The 10,977-nt window shown below is 39.1% G+C and overlaps 1 protein-coding gene across 2 annotated transcripts in view; it reads right to left on the bottom strand.

The window, feature by feature from the left end:
• Positions 1–441: 441 nt before the first annotated feature.
• Positions 442–10,977, bottom strand: part of YWHAZ (tyrosine 3-monooxygenase/tryptophan 5-monooxygenase activation protein zeta) — a 30,919-nt gene continuing 20,383 nt past the window's right edge. For both annotated transcript variants that reach the window (XM_075063139.1, XM_032779719.2), the window contains exons 3-6: positions 6,090–6,213; positions 3,723–3,886; positions 3,537–3,632; positions 442–1,492 (exon numbers count right to left, since the gene is read on the bottom strand). In XM_075063139.1, the coding sequence (XP_074919240.1) occupies positions 1,433–1,492; positions 3,537–3,632; positions 3,723–3,886; positions 6,090–6,213 (444 nt within the window). In that variant the 3' untranslated portion in view covers positions 442–1,432. The remainder of the gene's footprint in view (positions 1,493–3,536; positions 3,633–3,722; positions 3,887–6,089; positions 6,214–10,977) is intronic.

The raw sequence follows: 10,977 nt of genomic DNA on the forward strand, positions 1-10,977 counted from the left end.
GGGGGCAGAGCGGAGGTGAGCTGGGGCAGGAGGGCCCCGGGGAAGGCTGTAGCAAATAATGAGCGAGTACAGAGGAACCGCTTACGATAACATGAATTCGGATATAACGCCAAGTAAAGCAGCCCCATCCCCCGGAGCGCTGCTTTACCACATTATATCGGACTGCATTATAACAGTGTAAAGGTGTATATAGTTTCAGCCTTCAAGATAGTTAAGATGAGCTCTTAATCTTGCTACTTCATTTCCTGTGGAAAGTGAACCAAAATCTGAATGCAGAGAATCATTTAATCAGGGGAAAACTGACATTGGAATAGTGAAGATATTTCACCATGCTTCTTGTTTTAGTGAAGTTTCTCTAGAATCCCTACTGATACTCTAAAAAAAAAATTCAGAGCAGGAAGACAGATTTACATGAAAGCTACAGAGAAGGTAGTTGAAAAGTCCATTCATAAAACTTTTATTCCACTTACATCAACTTAATACACATGTTCTTAACAGTTATGCTTGGATTGTTCATGAAAATTTCATAAGACATTAAACAAAGCTAGCCATCATCTCAAGTTATTTCCCTGTTAACTATTTTTACAGCACATGCATGTTAGGCAAGTATCAAAAAAATCACAAAAGCAAAAAACCTAAAAAAGTTAAATACATGGGTTTTTGTTTTACTGCTGTGCTCAATATACAGTGTAGTAATGGATATCAAGCATTTCATTTTTACTGCATCTTTACTTGTACATTTGTTCTTAGGTTGCCTAAACCATTTAAATACAAATAAAATGTGTAGCAAAAATAATGAAAGCAACAGCAGGTAACTTTACAAATAATGGAATGTGAACCGTTTCTGCCCTTCTCTAGAGAAAGTTGACTGGGTGATCAAAACTACCTTAAGGAACACTTTTCAGCTGCAATCAAAGATGTACACTTGATTATATATTCCATAGGATTTCACATGCTTGACATGCAATATCCATGGGACATCTGTTCCCCCACAGCCATGGTATGCTTCAGCTTTGAAGTACTCACACTAACTACACCTGTGGCTGCAACTGATTATCCCTTTTTTCCCCATCATGACAGACCAATACGCAAGCAGTTTTCTTTGTTCAACATAGGAAGTTGTTTAACCCTGGCCACCTTGTGGGAAGCCACAGTGTACCAAAAGTACTATGCCAAACATGTAAAACTTGTATAAAAATTTCACAACCCTATATTGGCCACCTCAGATGAAAACAGATAAATTCCCCAAATGTTAACTGGCTCTATTCCCCTAATATTAAACATAAAACCACATGGGAAATATAGAAATCCAAATAGAAGTAACATAAACCTGTCATAAATCGTAAACAAAAACTATTTGTGGGACAGCATGAATGACAAATGGTCTACTGTGTAAATTTTAGAATGAGGCAGACGAAAGTTGGAAGGCTGGTTAATTCTCCCCTCCTTCTCCTGCTTCAGCTTCATCTCCTTGGGTATCCGATGTCCACAACTGTTTGACAGAAAATGGAGTAAAGTGTTTGCATTTGCAAGAATGCTGAAAACCCATTCCGATTCCGGTTTCTTCTATTCACAATATTTAGTAAGAGGATATAAGTAGTATTTCTACTTTTCTTCAGGGAGTAAGCTCTTCCTACCTTGAATGGTATTACTTTTTAAAGATTTTGTCATTGGGAGTTTGCTGCTCCTCTGGGAGTTTAACTATCGGCTGGTCAGCAAGCCCTCCCCCGCAACCCACTGAAACATGTAGCATTAAGCCTGTAACAAACATCCTCTCAAATTCAGTTCACGCAGAATTATCCCTCCCTTTAAGACCTTTAATTTGAAGTCAGATATCTTTCCTACTACAGAAGGCCAAGAGGAAAATTAGACTTAAGTTATCACCAGGCCCACATTCAAGACTAAATGTGGACGTGTTTCCTTATGAGATTCAATGCCACAGACAAACATCCCCTCAAACTGGTCCTTTTTAAGGGAGAAGCAATCAGGTCCTGCTCTGAAATGAAGTGCCAGGTACAGAAAGTTCTCCTCCTAGTTACACGATAAGGAGTAAGCATCACAAATCTTCACAGAAATGTCTCTCAGAGTCCAGAATTCAAGACCGCAGCTAGACACCAATACTTTCAGACACAGAACCAGAACAGAGATCACCAAAATATTTTGAGTCACAAAGTTTAAATGCATCTATTTTCCTCCAGGGATAAGAGATATTATCTGACCCACTCTCTCTCTCTCTCATTTCCTCTACAGGCAGTCTTTCAAAGTCATTGCTAGCACAATGTGATTTTGAGCATCTCTCTGCTTCAAAAGGTGGAGCTCCAATCGGATCCCTTAGCTGCCAAGGCCCTCTCAAGTAGAAAGACCTTAAAGGGTTTAATTCTTCACTGCCTTTAACACATCTTAAATCAACATCCACTCTTGTGCAAAGACAGTGTAAAATGCTACAAATTCAGAACAGTAGAAGTTTACACTCTCTTTGCATGTGTGTAAGTGGCGCAAGGCAGTGGAGAATCCTATGCAGGATCTGCAACCTTGTTCCTGGCCTGAATGCTGTGCAGATACCACACGGTGAATGCTCCTTGCTTAAACTTTAAGCAGCAGGAAAATACCTAAAACTGACCAGAAAATATATGACAGATGTGCTGAGTCATGATATCTACCAGGAAACAATTTCAGAAAACTTGCAAGCCAATCTAGATTCATGCTGTGGATAGCAGTCAGTTTGAGTAACCATGAATTAGACGTTGCTGTTTTGTGGCTCACCTGCAAATCTTCTGGATAGCATTGACTCTAGAGAAGTTTCAAATCAAAAACCAACATGACCAAAAAAGGAAACAAGCTTATTTATACTGGTCTTAGTACTAAGTTCTAGTATATCTACCTCACAAAATATTTGTTTGCATAAATATCAAGTAAGTGGGGGAGGGAAGGTGGAACATGAGCAAGAAAGAACTATTTGGTGGATATTAAAAAAAAAAAAATCTTACTGCTGAGGCAACTGACACTAGATGATATTTAGCCATTTAGAATTACACTAGGGATCCTCTCTTTTTGGGTCCATGCCTTATGCATGTGACAAAGGTGAAGAGTAGCTCTAAAAATTTTTTCCAAAAGGATGTAAAGAGTGCACTGTTAGTCAAAGCTAACAATACCATTTTTAGGGGATATAACAAGGGATATAACTTAGTAAGTGAAAGTTAACCTACACTGCAGCTTGTTTTTAAAAATGCTAGATTCTTTACATAAGCCAGAAAGTGTAGATATTCAATGATGTAGTGGATTTGCCAGTTGTGGGAGCACAGAAAACTAAAAGTTGTGTCAATTGACCCTGAGAGGCAAAAGTGTGAACAAAATTTAAGTTCAGGAGTATTACAACTTGCTACTAACAAATATGATTTACTTACATGTTAGACATAAAATAGTAGCCACCAGTTAACTGTTCATACGCTTTAGTTAGAGTCAAGCAATGAACAAAATATTCATGGTGACATGTAATAAAATTTCTTGTTTAACAAGCAAGTTTTAATGGTACTTACTGTCAAGTTGTCTCTCAGTAACTGCATTATTAGCGTGCTGTCTTTGTATGACTCTTCGCTTAACGTATCAAGTTCAGCGATGGCTTCATCAAAAGCCTAGAGGGTTTAAAGAAAAAAAAAAAAAGTTATTTTTTAGTATAGGTTACATAAAGCATTTAAGCTTTTGATTCTTTTTAAAAAACTTACAGTCTTTGCAAGGGAACAGGCTTTCTCCGGGGAATTCAGAATCTCATAGTAAAACACAGAGAAGTTCAGAGCCAGACCTAATCTGATTGGATGTGTTGGCTGCATCTCCTTTTTACTGATTTCAAAAGCTTCTTGATAGGCCTGTTGTGACTGCTCCACTATCCCTTCAAGAAAAACAACATGTAAATACTTTAGATGAATTTACACAGCTGTGTTCAAGACTTATGTTTTTATCATGTACCCAACCTGAGTAATATGGTAGGGTTTAGTTTCCTCATTAATAAGGAGATCTTAGCTTCACAAATATTTTCACAGCATAGTACTGTTTTTAAAACAGTTTTGCAGAATTAGCCAGTTATCAAAGCAACATGGCCAAATAAGCTTTGGCCCAAAATAAGCATTAAAACTTGATGGAGATAGCTGGTCAATATGTAAAGCTGAATTTGCCACCCAAGCATTGCAGCATTTTAATAGTTCTTAGTAAAGAATGAGAGGCAAGGTACAAAAAGTTTAGCATAAGTTTAAGAATTCTGGTATCTAACCTATACATATAAGACTACAATTTTATCTGATAGTGTCTCTTTAATGCTGCATTAAATCTATCTTTTATTACAGACAGGGCTGGCAGCATTGCAGATTAATGTTGCCCCCACATTTACCATGATAAGCCCCTGTTTGCAATTGCTTATAAAACTTTGTAAAACTATTTCTCCTACACAAAGAACTAATATGCTACTATTATGTAACGTGGGTACTAATATGTAACTTGGGGAATCTTCTTTTTGTTGAGGGAAGCCAGTCAGTCTCTGGGTACTGTTTTGGTGCCTTTGCACTGGACCCACACACTATTCAGTTAGGGTTCAATGCAAAGTCGGGTCTGAATAGTTTGAAACAAAGCAGAAGAGACTTACTATGAACTGTTAGGTTGTCCTTCTAATTCTAAACTTGTACCCTTTTTTTGGCTAGACTTGCTACAATTCTACAAAAATAGCTGACAAACTAGGTGTTTGGACCCTCAAGGACTAAGAGACTAAGCTATAGGGGTACTGCTTACGCTTGCTAATATGTCTACTAGGTTGTTACATGTTTTTATCTATGTAGATACAGCAGATAGGTAAAATTAGTTTCTAAAACAATAAGCAATCCAATTTATGGGATCACAATACAATTCCTAGATCTGGACACTTCACTCTGATGCTGCTGCTTGGTTCCCAGTGGTTGAAAGAATTATTTGGAATTCTGAGACTACTAATAGTGTTTGATGGCAATTGATCATGACCATTAAGTTCCCCAGGCTTAATTCTCACAAGTGAACATAATATATGGAGAGCCTGTGACAGATGAAATGAATGTACCTAGGCTTTAAATTTAATTCACAGATGCAAAATTGTCAAACAAGTTTTAACACTGAAGATAAAACTGGTAGGTTCATGAATTGAAGGATACAGAGAGAAGAATCTGAACATTTTTGTACGACTGGTAGAAATGGCCAGCTATATGTACAATTCTACAACCTCCAAGGGTGGGACAATCTGATCTGAGCACCCTATCCAAGGAGTCTATGCTGAAATAATCAAAGCAACTCAGGTCTTGTTCTGTCAAGCCTTTAGACCTTTTAGGCAATAGCTCTGGTACCCTTCACAGGTATTTAGTTAATACATTCCAGTGTTTATACTGAAGTTCAGGTGAAGGTAGCCAACTACGTGCAGTTTGAGGGGACAAACCAGTTTCATCTGAAGACTCAAGGTTGCTGAGACATTAAAGGTGGCCAAATAAATTGGAGGTTAGGTTTGTCTTAGCTCAAGACAACAATTCTCATTCCAGTACATCATGCGTCTGGATCATTAGCCCTTTCCATTCCAAGGTGGGTTCCAGCCTCCTTGAGGGTCAATACCTAGTTTGTCTGCTATTTTTAAAAATACTGTAGAAGTGTAGTAAGTCTAGCAATAAACTTAATATTAAGCCTTGCGGAGAAACGGTAGGGTACTGACCCTCCACCCAAAGGCAGAAATATGAACAGAGATGGCTAGGGCAAAGGGAACTCATATCTCAATTCTGAAACTAGGGATACACACAAATAGAAGCATAATGGTTGACTGCTTCAGGAGTGTTTCATAACTAACCACACGTATGCTACAGTGCGGATCTGCAAAGCACACGTTAAGGGAGAATCCCTGGTAACACTTGTTTGAGACCTATTGACCTACCACATTTAGGCAATAAACTGGGAATTTCTATAACCACAGAGCTAAACCACTTTTTAATGCTATTTAACATTAATCATCTCCCAGAATCAGAGAAGGGCACTATCCCATTTAAAGCAAGCCCATTTTTTGGGAAATTTAACAAGAAGCTGACATACTATACCTTTCTTGTCATCCCCAGCAGCAACCTCAGCCAAGTAACGGTAGTAGTCTCCTTTCATTTTCAAATAGAAAACTTTACTTTCTGCTTGAGAAGCGTTAGGGATCAAGAACTTTTCCAACAGAGACTAAAATCAAAACAAAGAGTACTCAGTTTTACACAACCATACCTTTCAATAGTATTGTAGAGCCATCAAATTAGTTATATTGCAGGTGTTTCAAAAAGTCAAGAAAACTCGGTTCTGATAAGCTTTAGTCAGCCTAGCTTTTATCCACTTCTTTGCTGAATATGCCATGTTGCCATCTACAGAAGGAATTGTTTTAGGTACAGAATGTTCAACAGTACAGCACACCTAAATAACTGAAATGTAGGGTAACTGTAATGCTTATTCTTCCAGAAAGTGGAGTGTCATGGGCAAACTGGGAAATTTTTCTTCAGCTAAGGCAGTATTAGCGCTTACATAGCGCAATGTGGCATCTATCTCCCAGGCTACGTAACAATTTTACATGTGTTTGAAGTCACTTATTAGAGTACCTAAAACTTATCTGTGTAACATGCCATACTTAATTCTTGACTGTTGTTCTAGCATATTCTTCCTTAACTCTTTGATTTAAAATGGGTTATCTGGGAAGGAATGAGTAACAGTGACTTGAAGAGGTGCAATATATTTATACTTCACATAAGACAGTGATTACGAAAAAATTCTAGTTAATCCTTGGTTTTATAACCTCTCTATTTCAATCTGAATATAAATCCATTTAGCTAGTTGTAAATTATTCTCATAATGGAGTCTTAAACTGAGGACAGTATGTCTGCATACACAGCCTAAAATTTTAACAGAAAGATGGAAACAATGTTACAAACATTGGTTCTCAATTGTTGTTCCAGACATCACTAAAACCCCCAAGTTTACAGTAAATTAGATTTTGATCAGTAGTGGAATAGAAGCACTATTTAAGTACTTGGCTCAATGCAACTATTCAGTTTGACACTTTTGTACTTACTAGTATTAACTGTATGTTACACTGGGACATTATCACCCTAGCAATATCTTACATCATTTAATGGGGCATGTTTATAATTATGTTAGATAAAACACTGCAGCATGTTTTTGGCTGAAGTGTAGCCACTTAGCCAGTTTTATTATGGTGGAAAAGCAAAGACAAATTAGTCATCTCTAGTACTTGTCTTTCTTGACTTTTCAGGACATTTCAGATTTAGCATGGTAGTCAAGTTTTCTCCCCCAAATTGGGTGCTTAAAGTTAGGCAGCTACATAAACGACTCAGTTTTCTTTGAAAAAAGTGGAGCCTACTTCTTTAGGTGTATAACACCCAAGTTGAAAAAGTTGGACAAAGGATGTGTCTAAAGTTGAGTGAGATTTTAGAGGCAGTTATACATGTTATAATTTAAGGATATCTGTGGTACATAATGTTAAAGTTTGGCAAGAGACTATTCATTAACAGTAACTCCTCTGCTACCTAACTTCTACAAAAAACTAACATTTCAACTTTATCTAACACTGTTCTTAGATTATCCTTTCAAACTCATGATAGAATTGGATGAGTGTGTGTGTTCAAGACTCCAGAACTATGAACAGTTTTGCAGCACTTACTACTACATGGCTGAGTTAGGAGATTAGTTGGAGCAGAAGCAACATGCATGTTTCCCTCTTGGGAGGGGCATTATCCCCATATTCAGAACACACTTGTAACAATTCTTATACTGGCTCCTGTGGTACCAGATTTGGCAAACAGCACGTGATGTAGCAGGAAAAACCATGTGTGTCATTGAGTAAAGTGATATGGGAGGAGTGAACCAATAAAAGGATGTAGTAATACTCTTAAAAAGGGTCACTGTTAATTTTCACGAATCATGACATTTAATACGACTTGAAGACCAACTCCACCCAAATTCAAGATGAAAAACTACTTTAAGCCAAATGTCTCTCCATCCCCCAGTAGATAGGGATAGCCAGGATGTTGGGTGGGTGGGTGGAAGCAAGACTCAGACCAGAAAAAATGTCAATTGCCTATACTCTAACAAGGTTAAAGAAAGCCCAGTAGTATAGTTTTAGTACTGCATACTGCTAGCATCTTTCATAATATTAGTGATTCGCACAGCATCTTAACTCCTGTGAAGTAGGTATCAACTCCTACAGACACGTAACAAAACACGAGATAACTGATCAGTGGGTTTTTGCCTCTGGCATGAATGGTCGCAGCAGGGCCAATCCTTGGACAGAGATCTGACCCAAAAGCAAGTTAATGTCACAGCGAGGGAAAACACCCTAATCTTTGTTCTAACCAGACACCTTTCCCCAGCACCACCCCACCAAAACAGCTGTGGGCCAAAATGAAAGGTTGGGGGTGGGGAGGTGATACTTGATTTTAAATCAGCCAGGGGCTCCCATCTGAAGAGGTGGCTGGGAGCCCTCAGGGGCAAATTAAAGGGCCTAGGGATCCTGTGGCTGGGGGAACCCCTGGAGCTTTGCGAGGCTAGGGCAGGGATTTAAAGGGCCCAGAGCTCCTGCTGCTGAGGGGAGCCCAAGCTCTTTAAATCCCAGCCCCAGCCCATCTGCTGGAGCTGCGGCCCAGATTCAAAGGGCTCTGGGCAGCCCGCAGAGCGCCGTGTGCGCGGGATTTAGAATCCCCCCGCGGGCTGCACAGTAAACCTCCACGGGCCGCATGTTGTGCAGGCCTGTCTTAATAGTTTTGTTTGCCAGCTGCCAAGTGAAGGGACATATTTGCACTGGTGGTAGAAAGTATTACTAATTAAGAAAGCCTCTTCTACAGCTGAGATGTTAGCAGCGCAGCCAGCTGCTCAGAAAATGAAAATCCTATATCATGAAAAAATTACCCAAGTAAGAGGATATTGTTCAAACTATTTTTTTAGAAGAATCTTATGCTAATGAGAGAAGTTATTTAACTACCAGCGCTCTGGAACAGCACATGGTTAAAAAGTCTGTCCATGTCTCTAATGGTGAGGTTGAGTGCCTCTCTTAACATCAAGTAGGATGGGCAAAGTACTGCCCGATATACTTCAAGGAAGGCTTCACTCATGACAAGTATATTAACATACTGATCATTTTCTAAAAAAATGTTCATAAGTAGCATTTATGGTTAGAAAAACTATTCTCCATTTTAGTAATCTTTTGGTGTTATCAAATGTCTAGGAAACGTCACTATTTATACACCTCTACCCTGATATAACGCGACCCGATATAACACAAATTCGGCTATAACACGGTAAAGCAGCGCTCCTAGGGGGTGGGGCTGCACGCTCCGGCGGATCAAAGCAAGTTCAATATAACGCGGTAAGATTTTTTGGCTCCCGAGGACAGCATTCTATCGGGGTAGAGGTGCAGTCTGAATAGTAAGTGTATCCTGTTTCTGTGGGTCTTTCACAGAAACAAAGGGAGAGAATTTTAAGTTACGTGTCAGTAAAACAGAAGTTAGCAAGAGGACTCAGAACAGATATGATATCCAAAGCTTTTTAAAAAATGATTCAGCTTTGAGTTTCTTGCCAGTTGATCTATGCCACCATTTTATGACCATGAAGTAGACCTTGTCCAATCTACTAACGAGGCTCTGATAATGACAGGCCTGGAGATGTTCTACCAGGATTATTGAAAATGCCAATGACAAAATTTGCAATTCAAGCATTTGACAGAAGAGCCAGCTCACTGATAACATATACAACAGTCTGCTCGATGAAGAAAGGCTGTTACAGCAGTTTAATAAATATTTAAGTTGCAAAACCAATGCCTTTTGCCTAGGTTTTTCTCTGTTTAGTGCTCAACGTTAGTTGCTCAACACTGAACTACTGTCCCTTTAGAATCTCATCTTGTGGCCACAAAATACTTCTGTAATTAAAAGTGCTATTCTTAGGACACAGCAAAGAGTTTGTCCAGCAGCCACGAGTTTTATGAAAGGCAGGCAGAGAACAGAAGACATTGCACCATTCTTTAGTTTAGCTCTGCAAGACCCATGAAAGTTTACCATCCTAGGCTCAAGATCTACTCATATACTCTTACTATGATACAAAATATTGTTTGTCCATAGTGAGTATCTTTAGATAAATGGAACTCCTTTTTCAAGGCTGAGCTAGGTAGAAGTACAAGATTACACCTCACCAGCCCACTGAACACACAGTTTATCTAAAAGGGATACAATACTCTGGAATGAAAATTCTTTAGCTCTGGTTCAGGACAGTGGCCATTATAAAATGCCTCAGAAGGTGTAATAATTCCCTCAACACACCCTAAACATGGGAGTTATGCATTGCTCCCCAACCCCTCGCAGTTAATGGCCAAGTACATACTGAAGCAAGGTCATTTATCTCTTATAAGTTATCCTAGCTAAATAATTTAACCATGGAGCTTATTCTGGGTAAGCAGCTAATCCTTTAAATCCTTTGGCTTCAACATCTTGGGGCAGTGAGTTCCATATTTAAGCACAGATAGAACAAGGGGACATAAATCAAATTGAAGTGCAACACATTTAAAACAGATGGAAGGAAGTACTATTATTATGAGAAGAGAATCAGATGCTCCACTGCTGTTGATTCTGTAGACCTCTAACATAGTCCTTATCAGTCTCCAGGGAAACAACCTAATCTTTCCAATTTCTCATATGACTGGGGTTTGTTCCTGCCTGATGGTTCTGAGATGGTTCCTGGATAACAAAGTATTATCTTCTCGTTTAGTAATGTCCTTCAGGAGGGCTGCAGCAAAGAGTGGAGACTGCAGATAGGGGGAGTAAGATATCCTCCAGTACCACATAGATCTCTCTGCACTCCGGTGTGTGGGGGTCTTGGTGGTCAGCACTGACGGTACAGGAGCATCTTTAGACGTCGTCTCTTCTTTGGGCAGATGAGTTGGTACTGGAGATT

This window comes from Chelonoidis abingdonii, chromosome 2, assembly GCF_003597395.2.
Source record: "Chelonoidis abingdonii isolate Lonesome George chromosome 2, CheloAbing_2.0, whole genome shotgun sequence".
Classification (NCBI taxonomy): Eukaryota; Metazoa; Chordata; order Testudines; family Testudinidae; genus Chelonoidis; species Chelonoidis abingdonii.